At 38.3% G+C, this 18,602-nt stretch overlaps 1 protein-coding gene across 4 annotated transcripts in view; it reads right to left on the bottom strand.

The window, feature by feature from the left end:
* CAMK4 (calcium/calmodulin dependent protein kinase IV) overlaps positions 1 to 18,602 on the bottom strand; it is a 264,464-nt gene that overhangs the window by 20,958 nt on the left and 224,904 nt on the right. For all 4 annotated transcript variants that reach the window (XR_008548047.2, XR_010156970.1, XM_517873.9 and 1 more), the window contains one exon: positions 476 to 551. Coding sequence is in view for 2 of the 4 variants with exons in the window: in XM_517873.9 (XP_517873.7) it covers positions 476 to 551 (76 nt within the window). In the remaining 2 variants the exon portion in view is untranslated. The remainder of the gene's footprint in view (positions 1 to 475; positions 552 to 18,602) is intronic.

The following is an 18,602-nucleotide window of genomic DNA, read 5'->3' as shown; positions in this document are numbered from 1 at the left end:
AAATAAGAAACAAAATTGATAGCTAAAAATGCATTTAAAATATTCCTGATAAGAAATATACCAGTTTGGAATTGCTTAAGAAATTAAATAGTCATTTGCCCATTTAAAAGGACTAAATCTAATAATTTCATATAAGATGCAAATAAGTAAAACAAGAGCAAGTTTACACAGCTGGTCTTGGGCTCATATTCTTTACTAGTGTCAAGTAATAAACTGTTCCCTAAATCTGCTGTATATTACATAGTGGATATAGACATAGGAAAGCCCTGGACAAGAATTCCAGTCTCAAGAAAATTACAAAATAAAAAGCAATGTTCATTTTCAGGAAATTCTATCACTAACTGCATTTAGTATGTAACAGAAAATCACAAAAAGGCAAAAAGTAATCTTTATGGTTTTTATGAGCATTAGAGGTATCTAGAAAATGTCACAGAAAGGTAAATAGTTTACATAAATATTGCTTTTCTTCACTTACAAGATGTAGGTGATTATTCCTACAGACCACATGTCCACCTCAGGTCCATAGGCACAACCTCTAAGAATTTCAGGTGCTGCAGAAAAAGTGAAAATTGTGTTAAATTAGAGCTTAGTCAATATTTATATTTTAATATCAAGCAATGGGAAACAAATAAATTCATCAAAACAATTTCTGAACAGTTTTATAACCAATCTTCTCTCCCCAAACCACAGTATGAAGCTATAAATACTTACGTCTATTTTAGTAGGAGAGATTATAGTCTATCTGTGTTTGGGATGCATAAAATAACACTATTAACTTTAATATTCTATGTCAGAATATCATGATACTGCTCAAATCAAGTAGATAGAGCTGTATGTATGCTACAAAAGATGCAATACTTCAAAGGGAGTTTTGTACATAGAAAACAAAGAAATGAAAGTTAAGCATAACAAGGGAGAAAAAAGTCACAAGCATGCTGCCTTGAGATCTAGACCTGCTGGGAGCAGGGTGTGTCAGCGAGTGTGTGGGTCTGACAGTGTGCAGGGTGGGAACCAGTGTAGGTGGTGAGGAGGGTTGACAAGTATCTAGTCTGGACGGTTGCAGCAGGAGCTAGGAGGTGTCCTGGCACATGTCCTGGCATTGAGAGATGCATGTAGGTCTCCAGAGAGCAGCTGATCCCAATCAGCTTGAGGTCATGAACTGAGAAAGGGGAACTTATCTGTGCACAGTGAGGCAGCTTGTATTAGTTCTGCCCGCTGTTGTGAAAAAGGAAGGCTTTCTCAGCCATAAAATAGCCCTGGTGTGGAGAATAGCAGTATCTTTTATATTTTTATTACCTTAGATTTGTGAAAATGGGTAATTAACTGGATCCAGGCACTTTCCCTGAGTACTAAGGGTGTTATTTGTTTGCCTAATTAACAACAGAAGAAAAGGGAAAGTAAGAGCCCCACCATCTATGGAGAAATAGAGCTCAGGCCTATTGTCCAGAGTGGCCTTTCTTGATTTTGAACACAAGTGCGGCAGGTGCCAGCAGCGTTCTTGAAGAAGGAGCTTCTTGATTAATGCTGATGGCTGCTTGAGGAAGGCCTTGGGGATGAGGACACCATACCATTCTCTGGGATAGGGGTTGGAATGCAAGTAAACAGGATTCTCTGTCATGCTGGCTGGAAATGTCACATTCAGTGTTGTCTATCAAGATGAGCTCTGGGGCTGGGCGCAGTGGCTCACACCTGTAATCCTAGCACTTTGGGAGATCGAGGCAGGTGGATCACCTGAGGTCAGGAGTTTGAGTCCAGCCTGGCCAACATGGTGAAACCCTGTCTCTACTAAAAATACAAAAAAATTAGCCAGGCATGGTGGTAGGTGCCTGTAATCCCAGCTACTCGGGAGGCTGAGGCAGGAGAATAGCTTGAACCCAGGAGGTGGAGGTTGCAGAGATGGCGCCGCTGCACTCCAACCTGGGCAACAGAACAAGACTCTGTCTCAAAAAATAAATAAATAAATAAATAAATAAATAAATAAATAAGTGAGCTCTGGAGGGAGGCTATCCTCATGGGACTGTGGATTTACCATACAGGAAGGAATACTGTGGGCATTCCACTGACCTCTTCCCTAACTATCCCTTAACTCTCATCATGTTCCAATTTCCCTGTAGAAGCTGGGTTACATAAAATATGAGGAGTCTTCAAAAGGTCATGGTAAATGCATATTATAAAAAAATTATGCATGAATTTCACAATTTTTTGTACCAAATAAACTTGTACTAACTTGTCATAACATGTCCAAACAGGATCTAGTCTGAGACACTAAAAAGGCTAAGACTTCAGTTTGAAAAGAGCCTCTATCTGAGCAACATGAATTCTGCTAAAATTGAAGCAAGAACAAACATCAAATATATGGTAAAGCTTGGGTGGAAGAATGGCGAAATCACTGAGGCTTTATAAAAAGTTTGTGGGGACAATGTTCTAAAGAAATTAACAGTATACAAGTGGATAACTCATTTTAAGAAGGGATAAGACAATGTTGAAGACAAAGCCCACAGTGGCAGATCATCCACATCAATTTTTGAGAAAAAAATAAATCTTGCTCATGGCCTAATTGAAGAGGACTGGCAAGAGCAGAAACAATAGTCAACATCACAGACATCTGTGAGTTCTGCTGACACAATTCTGACTGAAAAATTAAAAGTTGAGCAAAGTTTTCACTCGATGGGTGACAACACTGTTGCATCCAGATCGATGCAGACAAAAATAGAGCTTTCAATGGAAATTTTAAACAAGTGGGATTGAAATCCTGAGCCTGATTCTTCAAAGAATTGTAACAGGAGATAAAACATGGCTTCAACAGTATAATTCTGAAGACAAGGCACAATCAAAGCAATGGCTACCAAGAGGTGGAAGTGGTCCAGGCTAAGCAAAAGCAGATTGGTAAAGAGCAAGTGTCATGGCAATGGTTTTTTTGGATGCTCAAGGCATTTTGCCTGTTGACTTTCTGGAGGGCCAAAGAAAAATAACGTGTTTCATATGAGACTGTTTTGAGAGAGTTAGCCAAAGCTGTAGCAGAAAAATTCCCAGGAAACCTTCACCAGACAATCCTTCTCCACCACAAAAATGCTCATGCTCATTCCTCTTATCAAACAAGGACAATTTGATGAGACTTTCAATAGGAAATCGTTAGGCATCTACCTTACAGTAGTAACTTGGTTCCTTCTGACTTCTTTTTGTTTCTTTATCTTAAAATTTCTATAAGGAACACTTATTGTTTTTTCAGTTAATAATGTAAAAAAGACTGCATTGACATGGTTATCCCTCAGTTCTCTAGGGATAGACTAAATGGCTGCTGTTATCACTTACAAAAGTCTCTTGACCTTGATGCAGTTTATGTTGAGATATAAAGTTTATATTTTTCATCATTTTCACCATTTTTTCACAAACTTTTTGAAGTGCTCCCTATATGAGATAAAGAACCTGTATGGTGAAAGGAGGGTGTGCATTCTAGCACTCTACACAGCAATTCAGCAAGATGCACCTTTTAAGGAACTGTATCTGTAGCCAAAAAGCTTTTTTTAATCTACAGATGAATTATTCCTAGAGACCTTTTCTTTTAAGGTTTAATTAACAAAATTAAGAAACATGCATGGCTGATACGAACTACCATCATTCACTCTGTCAGGTTAGCTTTCATTCTCCGGGGCAATCTGTACCCCACAGAAAGTGTCTTTGAGCACAACAGCCCTGACAGTGAACTTTCCCTTGTAAAGGGGAACTCAGATTATGCTGCCATTGCAGGAAGGCTGCTATTGCCTATTTTTGTCTCTAGGAGATGTTCCAGTCAAGGAGCCGAATGCACACATATTGAGCATGCATATTCCACATGCATTAGTCCTTCTCCATGCAGGTCTTCACATCAGTGAATCTTATTCAGTCTGAAATGCTATCAAGCCCCATACTGACATTTAAACATAAATATAGAAATATGTTGAGAGAGTCTTTTACATTTTCTGGATCTTGGTTTTTTACCTCTAAACTGTAAATGAATCCAAATAGCTGATTTCCAAGTTAACTTTGAGTTTTAACCTGCTACCCATTATATTATTAGTAAAGGATGTGTTACTGATCATTCAACAAGAAGAGAGGACAAGAACAAGCATTCTAACCTGCAGACCTGTTGCATTTCTCATTTCTTCTGCTACAACAGCTACTGTGTATGCTGCCCTGTGGGGACTCATCCTGTTGGCTCTAGTGAAATCAACCCTCCCACCCCGTGCAGGCCAGAGACACATACTGGCAAGGGTCAGATGTTTTCTCTAGGCACTGCTAATAGCTCCCAGCCAAAGAACTCTAAGGAAAATGAATAGTGTGTCACAACCTGCTTTTTGGATCCACTATACAGGGAGTCTGAGTTTCATACCTGACATGGCAAGTTCTGATCTGTCGCAGCACTGGGTGCAACCTTACTCTCCAAAGGCAATTTATTTCTTTGTGAAGCACTGTACTGCAATGTGAGTAAACTTGCCATGTAAAAAGTTAAACGTCCCACAGTGAAGTTAACAGACAAAAGGAATAAAAAATGTTTATGCCATCCATAATAAATTCATCTTAAAAATAATTGTTTTTAAAATAACTTATTTTGAAAATCATAAAAAATTGGGGTGAAACAAAGTCAAAACACCTAGACACAATTAGATATCATTTTCAATAACTTTCAAATATATATGTATATATATATATATATATATTTTTTTTTTTTTTTTTTGAGATGGAGTTTCACTCTTGTTGCCCAGACTAGAGCCCAATGGCACGATCTCTGCTCACTGCAACCTCCGCCTCCTGGGTTCAAGCGCTTCTCGTGCCTCAGCCTCCTGAGTAGCTGGGATTACAGGTGCTTTTGCTAATTTTTGTTGTTGTTGTTGGGACAGAATCTCGCTCTGTCACCCAGGCTGGAGTACAGCGGCACGATCTCAGCTCACTGCAACCTCTGCCTCCTGGGTTCAAGCGATTCTCTTGCCTCCGCCTCCTGAGTAGCTGTGATTACAGGCAGGTGCCACCACACCCAGCTAATTTTTGTATTTTTAATAGAGATGGGGTTTCACCATGTTGGTCAGGCTGGGCTCGAACTCCTGACCTTGTGATCCACCCGCCTCGGCCTCCCAAAGTGCTGGAATTACAGGCATGAGCCACAGTACCCAGCTTAATATTTTAAATTACTAGTTAATATGGCATTGACTTTGTTCAGAACCAGTAGAACACACTCTAGCAATCTAGATAGGCCTTTTCCAAGAGCCAGAAGAATTTTTATAATAAAGTTCAGGCTCTAGCACCCCAGCTTCAAGTCTCCTAAGTATCAAATGTCCTTGCAGGTAATTCTAATAATTTGTGATCTTCTTAGGGCAAGAAAGTTGGCTACTTTCAATTTAGTTCAAGAAAAAACATCAATTAATGTATCTTTTAATGGTATAAGCACTCTGGCTGTCCTTCATATCTTTTCTCACCTTATTATCAAAACAAACAAAATAGAAGAAGAAAATCACTTTAAGGTATAAAACAGTTTTCTTGATATTTTTATTTTTATTCCAGTAGTTTTAGGAGAATAGGAGGTGTTTGGTCACATTGAAAATTTCTTTAGTGGGGATTTCTGAGATTTTGGTGTACCCATCACCTGAGCATTGTACACTGTACCCAATGTGTAGTTTTTTATCCCTCGCCCCACTCCCACCCTTTCCCCTGAGTCTCCAAAGTCCATTTGTATCATTTGTATGCCTTTGCATTCAAATGCTTATCTCCCACTTATGAGGGAGAACATATGATGTTTGGTTTTCCATTCCTGAGTTACTTCACTTACAATAATGGTCTCTAACTCCATCCAGGTTGCTGCAAATGTCATTATTTCACTCCTTTTTATGGCTGAGTAGTATTCCATGGTGTGTGTGTGTGTGTGTGTGTGTGTGTGTGTGTGACAATTTCTTTACGAACTCATTGATTGATAGCCATTTGGGCAAGTTTCTTTTTCACATGACTTCTTTTCCTCTGAGTAGATATCCAGTAGTGGGATTGCTGGATCAAATGGTAGTTCTACTTTTAGTTATTTAAGGAATCTCCACACTGTTTTCCATAGTGGTTGTACTAGTTTACATTCCCATCAACAGCGTAAAAGTGTTCCCCTTTTACCACATCCACACCAACATGTATTATTTTTTGATTTTTTGATTATAGCCATTCTTGCAGGAGTAAGGTGGCATTGCATTGCGGTGTTGATTTGCAATTCCCTGATCATTAGTGATGTTAGGCATTTTTTTCATATGTTTGTTAACCATTTGTATATCTTCTTTTGAGAATTGTCCATTCATGTCCTTAGTCCACTTTTTGATGGGATTGTTTGTTTTCCTCTTGCTGATCTGTATGAGTTCCTTGTAGATTCTGGATATTAGTATTTTGTCAGATGTATAGATTGTGAAGATTTTCTCCCACTCTGTGGGTTGTCTGTTTACTCTGCCTTTTTTTTTTTTTTTTTTGCTATGCAGAAGCTTTTTAGTTTAATTAAGTCCATCTATTTATCTTTGTAAAAACAAAGTTGCATTTGCTTTTGGGTTCTTGGTCATGAAGTCTTTGCCTAAGCTAATTTACAGGATGGTTTTTCTGATTTATCTTCTATAATTTTTATGGTGTTAGGTCTTAGATTTAAGTCCTTCTTCCATCTTGAGTTGATTTTTGTATAAGGTGCGGGATGAGGATCCAGTTTCATTCATATACATGTGGCTTGCCAATTATCCCATCACCATTTGTCGAATAGGGTATCCTTTCCCCGCTTTGTTTTTGTTTGCTTTGTCAAAGATCAGTGACTGCAAGTATTTCACTTTATTTCTGGGTTCTCTATTCTGTTCCATCGAGCTATGTGCCTATTTTTATACCAGTACCATGTTGTTTTGGTGACTAAGGCTTTACAGTATAAAGTCAGATAATGTGATGCCTCCAGATTTGTTCTTTTTGCTTAGTCTTGCTTTGGCTATGCAGGCTCTTTTGTGGTTCCATATGAATTTTAGAATAGTTTTTTTCTAACTCTGTGATAAATGATGGTGGTATTTTGATGGGAATTGTATTGAATTTGTAGATTGCTTTGACAGTGTGGTCATTTTCACAATATTGATTCTACTCATCCATGAGCATGGGACATATCCCATTTGTGTCATCTATAATTTCCTTCAGCAGTGTTTTATAGAATTCCTTGTAGAGAGGTCTTTCATGTCCTTGGCTAGGTTTGTTCCTAAGTATTTTAATTTTTTGCTGCTATTGTAAAAGGGGTTGGGTTCTTTATTTGATTCTCATCTTGTTTGCTGTTGGTGTATCGCAGAGCTACTGATTTGTGTACATTAATTTTGTATCCTGAAATTTTGCTGAATTCATTTATCAGATCTAGGAGCTTTTTGCAGGAGTCTTTAGGGTTTTGTAGGTATGCAATGATATCACCAGCAAACTGACAGTTTGACTTCCTCATTACCGATTTGGATACCTTTTATTTCTTTCTCTTGTCTGATTGCTCTGGCTAGGACTTCCAGTACTATGATGAATAGAAGTTGTGACAGTGGGCATCTTTGTCCTGCTCCAGTTCTCAGGGGGAATGCTTTCAACTTTTCCCCATTCGGTATTATGTTAGCTTTAGGTTTGTCATAGATGAGTCTTATTATGTAAAGGTACGACCCTTCTATGCTGATTTTGCTGATGGTTTTAATCATAAAGCATTGCTGGATTTTGTCAGATGCTTTTCCTGGGTCTATTGAGATGATCATGTGATTTTTGTTTTTAATTCTGTTTATGTGGTGTATCACTTGCATATGTTAAACCATCCCTGCATCCCTGGTATGAAACCCACTTGATCATGGTGGATTATCTTTTTGATATGCTGTTGAATTGGGTTAGCTGGTATTTTGTTAAGGATGTTTTCTTCTATATTCATCAGGAATATTGATCTATAGTTTTCTTTTTGGTTATGTCCTTTCCTGGTTTTGATATTAGGGTGATACTGGCTTCATAGAATGATTTAGGGAGGATTCCCTCTTTATCTTTTGGAATAGTGTCAATAGGATTGGTCCCAATTCTTCTTTGAATGTTTGATAGAATTCAGCTGTGAATCCAGCTGGTCTTGGACTTTTTTGTTGGCAATTTCTAAAATTACCATTTCAATCTTGCTGCTTCTTATTGGTCTGTTCAGAGTTTCTATTTCTTCCTGGTTTAATCTAAGAGGGTGGTATATTTCCAGGAATTTATCCATCTCCTCTAGGTTTTCTAGTTCATGCACATAAAGGTGTTCATAGTAGCCCTGAATGATCTTTTGCATTTCTGTGGTATTGGTTGTAGTATCTCCTGTTTTGTTTCCAATTGAGCTTATTTGGATCTTCTCTCTTCTTTCTTGGTCTATCTTGCTAATGGTTATCTTTTTTAATTATTATTTTAAAGAACCAGCTTTTAGTTTCATTTATTTTTTGTAATTTTTTTGGTTTGTTTCCATTTCATTTAGCTCTGCTCTTATCTTAGTTATTTCTTTTCTTCTGCTTGGGTTAAGTTGGGTTTGTTCTTGTTTCTCTAGTTCCTTGGGGTTTGACCTTAGATTGTCTATTTGTGCTCTTTCAGACTTTTTGATGTAGGGATTTAAGGCTATGAATTTGCCTCCTAGCACTGCCTTAAGTGCAACCCGGAGTGATCCTTAGGCAACACCATCATTAGTAGGCCAGAGAGAAGAAAAGGAAGATTTATTATTTACAGAAATTCAAAGAGTAGAGGAAACTCCACAGGGCAGAATTAGGAATTGTGAATGGATGTTGCAAGGCACAGATGTCTGGCTCAGTATACAGGACAATATTCTAACAACTAAAGCTGTCAGCAATAGTAGGGGCTATCTCCTTGGTTTGGGAGTGTTCACAAAGCCGATTGACTCATCACTCAGGATCCAAGGCTATCAGCAAAGAAAGAGAAGGAAGACTCCTGTTAAGTTTTTTATATCACCCATTAGATACATAGTGTGTGGTATTAAATAATATCACCAGAAAACTGTCTATGTATTCTATACATGTAAACTAAGTTGAGGATTATGGCAACCACTTACTTAAATCAAAGTTAACCAAATATATTTTGGCTTGAGATGGCTGATAAAATCAAATCTCAAGAGATTGTCCCCACTGTCCTCTCTTGACTTCTCATGTTCTCTTTGAGTTTAGATACAGTCTTTTAATGTAATGGTAATCCTTAACTTCTGGGTCCCTAGACTATAAATCATTTTCCATGCCCACTTCCATAGAATACATGGCTCTTAAGATTATTTCCTCCGTCTTGACTTTAGATAACCTTATGACTCTGTGCCTGGGTGTTGATCTTTATGCAATAAATTTCCCAGGTATTCTTTGAGCTTCCTATACTTGTATGTCTAGATCTCTAGCAAGGCCAGGGAAGTTTTCCTCAACTATTCCCACAAATATGTTTTCCACACTTTTAGATTTTTCTTCTTCCTTAGAAACATCCATTATTTTTAGGTTTGTTCATTTAACATAACCCCAAACCTCTTGGAGGCTTTTTTCATTTTTTTAAATTCTTTTTTTCGTCTTTACTGAATTGGGTTAATCCAAAAACTTTGTCTTCGAGCTCTGAAGTTCTTTCTTCTGCTTGTTCAGGTCTATCGCTGAGACTTTCCAGTGCATTTTGCATTTCTCTAAATGTGTCCGTCATTTCCAGAAGTTGTGATTGTTTTTTTATTTATGCTATTTCCCTGAAGATTTTTCCCTTCATATCTCATTTTTTTAAAATTTCATTTAATTGGACTTCACCTTTCTCTGGTGTCTCCTTGATTAGCTTAATGATCGACCTGCTGAATTTTTTTTCTGCCAATTCAGGGATTTCTTTTTGGTTTGGATCCATTGCCGGTAAGCTAGGGGGATCTTTTGAGAGTGTGAAAGAACCTTTTTTTGTCATATTACCAGAATTGTTTTTCTGGTTCCTTCTCATTTGGGTGGACTATGTCAGAGGGAAGATGTGGGGCTAAAAGGCTGCTATTCTGATTCTTTTGTCCCACACTATACTCCCTTGATGCTGTGCTCTCCCCCTTCCTCTAGGGATGTGGCTTCCCGAAAGGCAAACTGCAGTGCTTGTTATTAATCTTTTGGATCTAGCCACCCAGTGGAGCTGCTGGGGTCTGGGCTGGTAGTGGGGGGTGTCTACACAGAGTCTTGTGGTGTAAACCATCTTCAGGTCTCTCAGCCATGTATAGCAGCACCTGCTCCAGTGGAGGTGGCAGGAAAGTGAAATGGACTCTGTGAGGGTCCTTAGTTGTAGATTTGTTTATTGCAGTGTTTTGTGTTGGTTGGCCTCCTGCCAGGAGGTGGCACTTTCAAGAGAGCATCAGCTGTGGTAGTACAGGGAGGATCAGGTGGTAGGTAGAGCCTAGAGCTCCCAAGAGGTTATGTCCTTTGTCTTCAGAGTTTTTCGGCTGTCTCCTGGGGCCTGCAGGAACAATCTGCTTCCTATACACAGGGTCTGTGGATTCTCTCCCATTTGTATATCTTCTTTTGAGCATTGTCTATTCATGCCCTTTGCGCCTTTTTCTTGCTGATTTGTAAAACAGTTTTTAGAAATGCATTTTAAAAGACTTAGAATCATCATCTTTTCTGAATTAGTAAATAATCATTTATTGATTTTTCTGGCTGTGTTCCAAGTGAATCCAATCTGTCTACCACTTCCTAAAATTATCTTACCATTCATGTTATTGCTCATAAAACACTAAATGATACCAAGCTCCCACAAAACCTCATACTCCAATCTTCAATGCAGAATAAGTTTGGTAAACGGTCTTAGAATTCCCAAGATGCCAGACTTCCTTTTTAAAACAGAAAGTTTAACTAAATATAAAAATTATACAAAAATTCAAACCTTATATTATATATTCATTAACATACCATCTAGGTCTAAGTGTGACTCTTTTTAAAAATAAGACGATGGCACCATTGAAACATTTAGAGACTGAGTATCCCTCTAGAGATTGGGATGAATTTCACTTTATCAAATAAAATCATTGTAACTAGTTTTGGAAATGATCCTAAAATAAAAAGCATCAGATATGGCCTAGGGCTCACTTATAGGGACCACTGGTGCTAAATTTGCCTTCTTTTCTTAAATTCCTAGAAGAAAAATTAAAAGGGACGATTTTGGTTATTGACTGTACTTTCATTTTGTCAATGCCCTAGTTGAGTTTTATGATTCTTTCTTACTTACTGAGTTAAAGCTACAGAGCGGCATTCTTCATCAGAAGAGCTTTCACACCATTAGTAACTCTTTTGGAAAAAATTTGAGGGAGACTAAGGTGAATGAAATCAACAGGTTCATTCACTCACTCATTAAAGAAATCATCAAATATTTATTAAGCACCTGCTGTGTGATGGGCCAACTATACTTGGAGGTGCTAGGGGAATAATGAGCAGGTTAAAGAGAACAAGTCTTTGTCATCTAGGAGCTTACAGTTGGGTGGGGGATGTAGACATAAATCAAAAACATCAAAGGAAGAAATGCAAAGTGATAACTGGAAATGCTTGGAGGAAGAATATTTTTAGTACGGGGTTGGCCTGGTCACAGAGGTCAGCGAATGTGACTGGTGCAAAGAAAGTTTGAACTGAGATGTAGAGGATCTAGAGAAGTTAATTAGGCAAATGGGGAAGAGGTTGAAGGAAAAGAGAATAGAGTTGCAAGTGGAAAAAGTTATGCAAAGACCCTGTGGCAGGAAGAAGCAAGGGGCACTGGAGGAACTGAAAGAAGCCAACATGGCTGGAGCATGGCTCAAGTATCCAGCCATGCCTAGGTGGGATGAGCAGTGCCTGTGAGGCAGGTAGAGGCCAGACTGCAGATCCAGTAGGTCAGGGGTCTTGTTTGTTTCAAAATTCTTTCCACTCTTTCTGTTTTAGCAATTCAAAACATATGGGAAAAGATCTATTTGCATCTAAAAGCCTGAACCTGACTTTCCAGAATTATTGTCCCTATTAGAGCTAGGGGCAAATGCTGGGATTTTTTTTTTTTTTTTTTTTTTTTGTTTACTATAGAGGCTTGTTTTGAATTCAGTGTTTTCTGGGAGCCACAAAAATCCACGGTATCTTGAGCCCAGCATCTAGAGTCTCTCTAAACTGTGCCTCTGGGAAGGAGGAGGGAGGAGGGAGAAGAGTGAAGGGGGGAGGGGATTTATCTAAGGAGGCTGAAAAGCAGTATTAGGAAATTCTCTGCCTCTATCCTTTTCCTAGCTTGGCCTAGGAACCCAGAGGAGAAGAATGCACTTGAGGCAGCTGCCTATGGGCGGCAGCAGTGCCCACAGTTGGGCAGACTCCACACTGGGTGATTTTCTCAGCATCTGTACTTTGTGCGGTCCTTTGTTTAGCTGTCATCTACATTTGCTAAGAAAGGAGCACAACCTGTTTAAAACTTGGTGCAATTTTTGATTTGATAAAAAGATAATGCCCCAGTTCAGGAGACTAAGAGCAGTGACAAAGGTGCAGATGAGACTGAATCACACCTGAGACTTCCAGAGGGGGTTGCCTCTGGCTAGAAGCTGCCTTGTCAGCTTACTACAGTGAATCTCAGAATATTCTCAATTCTATGCGTGCCATGCTCTGAAAGGTTGAGAAGGACTGAGAAGGTATTTGGGGCTTTTGTCATTTTAGTTTTCTGTGACTTGAGAGTGGAGTGAGAAAAGAAAAAGTTAGGTGTTTTGAAACACAAATGATATACTTTATGTTCTAACTCACTCTTTCCTTCCTCCAGGGCTCTTGATTTTTTGCACTGCAATTATCAGTCAATCCAACTCCCACTTCATGTTTTTCATTTAAGCTGTTAAAAAAGTCTTCCTTACCGCAAGAATTATATGATTTTCTCTTTGTATAAATCTTATAAATGAGTGAAAATAGTCTGTTTATTTCCCTCATCTAATTTTTTATTTTTAAATAATATCCTGAAGAGAAAATCAAATATTTGAGAATACCTAGTGCTTTCAAAAAAGGAAAAAAAAATACAACTTATTTTTATTGCCCTGTGAAATTTGCTTTTCTGTGAAATTCCATTGAGCCTTCCTATCTTGAAGTCATTGCCATTTTCTCCAACTCTGAATCAGACCGAGTCTCCAGGTCACTTCAGAGTTGTGATGGATGCCAGCAAAGTGGTATTAACTGTTGAAAAGCTACCTTTCAATTTTCGTGGGATGAAGTAGGATAAAATAAATAAACCTATCTCATCCTAATATTAAAATTACATAAAAATATCTTCAGTAGATGGAGGTGCAAAGATAAAGTAATGGACTTAGAATTTAAAGTGTCTCGTGTTAAGTGTGAAAAATATTACAAGGTGGGTGGATTGTCTGAGCTCAAGAGTTCGAGACCAGCCTGGGCAACACGGTGAAACCCCGTCTCTACTAAAATACAAAAAATTAGCCCGGTGTGGCAGTGTGCGCTTGTGGTCCCAGCTACTCAGGAGGCTGAGGCAGGAGAATTGCTTGAACCTGGGAGGTGGAGGTTGCAGTGAGCCAAGATTGATCGCACCACTGCACTCCAGCATGGGGGACTGAGTGAGACTCTGCCTCAAAAAAAAAAAAAAAAAAGAAAAGAAAAGAAAAGAAAAGAAAAGAAAAACATTATGTTTTTCTCTAACGGAGATATAAACCTTCTCACTGATGATAATCAATAATAATTCTTGCAAAACTTTTTATTTTTATTTTATGCATATCCTTTCTGTAATAACATTTTAAAGTGGAACATTTTGTGGGTGTTCTGGTCCAAAATAAGACGTTTTAAGCAAATCTTCTACCCACTTGCTATCAATCACCTCTTCCTTTTGACCTCTTTTCCTCCCATCATCCCACCCCCACATATATAATAATAGAGTTGAATCCTCACAGAACTGTGAATTCTCTGGCACAGTTGGTTCTGTTCTCGAAGTAGTGTCTTCTATAGAAGTGGGCATCAAAAATGATTTATGGTCTGGAGACCCAGAAGTTAAGGATTACCATTACATTAAAAGACTGTCTCGGGCACCTGTAGTCCCAGCTACTTGGGAGGCTGAGGAAGAAGAATGGCGTGAACCCGAGAGGCAGAGCTTGCAGTGATGCAGTGAGCGGAGATCAAGCCATTGCACTCCAGCCTGGGTGACACAGCAAGGCTCCGTCTCAAAAAAAAAAAAAAAAAAAGACTGTCTCTAAACTCAAAGAGAACATGAGAAGTCAGGAGAGGACACTGGGGACAATCTCTTGAGATTCGATTTTATCAACCATCTCAAGCCAAAATATATTTGGTTAACTTTGATTTAAGTAAGTGGTTGCCATAATCCTCAACTTAGTTTACATGTATAGAGTATATAGGCAGTTTTTGGTGATATTATTTATTACCACACACTATGTACCTAATGGGTGATATAAAACTTAACAGGAGTCTTCTTTCTCTTTCCTTGCTGATAGCCTTGGATCCTGAGTGATAAGTCAATCAGCTTTTGTGAACACTCCCAAACCAAGGAGATAGCCCTTACTATTGCTGACAGCTTTAGTTGTTAGAATGTTGTCTTGTATATTGAGCCAGAAATCTGTGCCTTGCAACATCCATCACAATTCCTACTTCTGCCCTGTGGAGCTTCCTCTACTATTTGAATTTCTGTAAATAATAAATGTTCCTTCTCTTCTCTCTGGCCTACTAATGGTGGTGTTGCTGAAGCATTAGTCTGGGTTGTCTCCTTTTCTGCCTTGGGGATGCCTGATAGTCTCATGACTTGAAATACCGTCTATATGCTGGTAACACCCACATTGATACCAGTAGCCAAGTTGACATGTGGACCATATATTCCCTTCTGCCCACATGTCACTTCCACTTGGATATCTAACAGACAGGTAGAAATTAACAAGTTCCAAGCCTGATGCTCCGATGTCTTCCCATCTCAGTAAATGTTAACTCCATTCCTTCAGTTGTTAGTTATCCCCTCTCCTATCTACTATTTTCTGCCCTTGTCACTGCATTCCAATCAACCAACTAACCTTCTTGGTGGACTTTAAAGACACCTGGTGTGTTCTTGCCTCAGGATTAGCGTGCCCCATCCCCTTCACCTAGAACATTCTTTCCCTAGGTATGTATGTGGTTTGCTCTCTCCTCTCTCTCTCAAATTTTTGCTTATATATTCCATTCTAACACAAAGCCTTCCTTAATTACCTTGTTTAAACTGTAACCCAGGCTCCTTTTCCAACTTTATATTATAATTTCTATGGGAAATTATCACCTCTTTCTGTATATTTTACATGTGGATTGTCGTCTTCTCCCACTAAAATGTATTGTAGTATACTTAAGGAAGAGTTCTTTTGGTCTGGTTTTTACTGCTATGCCTTTACAACATACAACAGTGCCTAGTGCATAGAAGCACAACAAATATTTAATAAATGACAAAAAACCTGATTGTTTTATACAACTAAAGTTCCAGAGAAACCGCTTTGTTCAGGGCAGTACGAAACCAATATAAAGACTCCAAAGACGCAGTTTTCTTCAGATTTCAAACTTCTAACACAGCTTAAACTAAGCTCATGCCCAACCTGCAGAGTCCCTTTCCTCTCCATGATCAAGAACAAGATGAGCTCTGGAAGACCCTTCCTCGCCACCCTGTATCTGTCCCTACTTTTCCTTTACCTGGCACTACTCAACTGACTCAGATGCTGCAAGCATGCCTGTGGCAGTTATATGACGGCTTGGGGACACAATCTCCTTAGGGAGAAAGTAGGGCTATGGTCAGGAGGGGAGATGGATATGGGGTACCCTCCACACCTGGTTAGCATTCTCTGCGTCACTTTCTCTCCCCTTCCCTGGTGGTCGTTTTCCCATTGTCCAAAAGCCACACAGGAACCCTAGTGTGCAGCACACGAGCCGGTCAAGTAGAAAGTTACAGTCAGTGCAACTGGAATTTTACCATGCATTTAATTAACTAGATTTTTTAAAAGTTCATTGTAAAAATGAAGTTACCACTTCGGGTATTTAATTCATTCTTGGGTGAGATCGTCCTTTACTTGATTGGATTGCAGTATAATTTAAGACTCTTATTATTTCACTTAAGCTATTTATTCTTCTGGAAATGAACACAAACACTATGCCTTTTGTGAAACTATACTAAAAGTTTCTATTTTAGATTATGAGATGTATTTCCTTTATTTAAATTTTCCTACATTTTTCATATGTGTTCATGTTAGAGAAAATGTAGCTTATTGGCTAACCCAACTTTCTGTTTTGTTAAGAGTTAAGCAGAGATCTCTTCTGTTCAACTATAAGCTGTTGAAAATTTGTCTTAAATTTTGGCATAGTGAATCTAATGGGTTATTTCTTTTCAAAGTAGCAATGTGGCAAGTGTGTGGAATCATCCTTGAAATCATGAATGGGCACTAATGGAAGACAAGACTTGCTTAATTGTGCTGTGTCATCTTAGAAACTGTTCTGTTAATAGCATTTTAAGAAATACTTTCAATGGTAATATTCATATGACATGTTCAAATGTAAGGTCTGCTTGATATGTTCCAATAAGCTCCCTAGAAATTATTCCTATTTAAAAGCTTTTTAGTTCCTGGATTCTTGAAAATGGCTCTGCATAATGCATGTGTGTGAGGAAGAGAAGATTATTGTTTATTTTTAATAAAGTACTCTTAAATTTATCCTTTTAACCTATTAAAATATTAAGTTAAAATATCCTTCATTTTTTCTGTGGTTGTAAAAATTTCAGAAACTCATAGTCCCATAGCTATCCAAAGAAACTTGAATTCCCCTGATAAAGGCTGTCAGAGCACAGGGTCATCTCTGAGCAGCTCATTGACCTCCATAAATAAATACAATGCAGTGAACTCCCAGCACAAAAGTGGCACTGACAGATCAGATGCTGGAACTGACTCAGTGAACTTCAGCATATCTCCTGTTTCATTCAGTGTCTGATCACTGAGGAGACTTTGTCTTCCTGTAGTCATCAAAACTAAGGAACAAATCCCATCTTTTGTCCAATCATTTCCAATTTTGGAATAATAATTTTAAGTAGGTATATATTAAGTTACACAGAAGGATACATTTTTCAGTGTAACTTCATACTTACCCAGTAGGAAGTGTCATATTTACCTAGTAAAAATACCAAAATTTCTAAAACTATTATTTGGAAAACCAGTAGTCTTTAAAAAGATTCCATTTTTTTTCTCTACCTTTTTTTTAATGGTTTACCCTATTAAAACCACTCTCCATTCTCAGGAACTATCACATTCATATTTAGTAAGTTTAAAAATCTAAAAAACTATTTAAAAATGGCCATAAACAATAAAGTTTAGAACCATCAATGTCATTTAAATCTTAGGGGGAAATTTTTATTTTTATTTTTATTTTTTGAGATGGAGTCTCACTCTGTCGCAGAGGCTGGAGTGCAGTGGCGCTATCTCAGCTCACTGCAAGCCCCGCCTCCTGGGTTCACGCCATTCTCCTGCCTCAGCCTCCCGAGTAGCTGGGACTACAGGCGCTCGCCACCATGCCCGGCTAATTTTTTGTATTTTTAGAAGAGACGGGGTTAGCCAGGAGGGTCTCGATCTCCTGACCTCATGATCCACCCGCCTCGGCCTCCCAAAGTGCTGGGATTACAGTCGTGAGCCACCGCGCCCGGCCGAGAAATTTTTTTTTAATGAGTGTTTTTATTTCTAAACTAAAGAACTGTGGCAGAGATGTAGTAATTTCAAAGACCTCAAACCAACTCCCCGAATATTAGGACTTACTCTTGTGAGGACAAAATGGAAAAATCATACTGCATAATAAAAGGAATTGATACATTTTTAACAGTAGTAAGAAAAGATGAGGATGATACTCATTATAATGACTTTAGTAATGCCTAACATTCATTACATGTTTTAGTTACCAGGTACTGTGCAAGAACTTCACATACATTATCTTATTTACTCTTTATAATAGCCCTGTGAAATAAGTGTTCTTATTATTCCCATTGTATAGTTGAGGAGACTGAGATTTAGAGGGTTGCACTAACATATTCAAGGTCAAGCCTGAAGTAGGAACAGCCATCTGACTTCCAAGCCGAGTAAAGCATGAAAACATGAACAACAACAATACCACAACAGCAACAACAACCAGCAATCTATGCCTGTGAGCATCAGGTAAACAGGGCCAAATATGGCCATCCCATCCCTGTAGTCACCCATATATCTGTGGAGACCTACGACGCCTTAGGGTAGATGAGCAATATATGTGTGGTTTTAATATTGAACATCAGGTTGGTGACACTGACTTTTGTTAGCCCATCACTATTTGCTGATCCTTTGGGAGGTATCATTCAAGGATAGTTTTAAGAGTTGGAAGGTGAGGGAATCTCTCTTTTACCTGTCATTCTACACTTTCATCATGCCTTCACATTCAATAGCTGAAGTGCCACATTTAATCATCTCTTTATTATACCACCTCCATTTATAATTATTGATAATTATGACAGAATTAATTGGTTACCAAGCAATGAGAGTTTTTAAGACTGAATCAGTCATGGTATATATGAAATATATGTATTCCTTCTTTATGGAAACTCAGAATATTATTGTAGAATATTATTATTCTACAATATTATTTGTAGAATTAGGCACCTGC

The sequence above is a fragment of the Pan troglodytes genome, chromosome 4 (assembly GCF_028858775.2).
Source record: "Pan troglodytes isolate AG18354 chromosome 4, NHGRI_mPanTro3-v2.0_pri, whole genome shotgun sequence".
NCBI classification, from domain to species: Eukaryota; Metazoa; Chordata; class Mammalia; order Primates; family Hominidae; genus Pan; species Pan troglodytes.
This window is presented reverse-complemented; position numbering and strand designations above follow the sequence as displayed.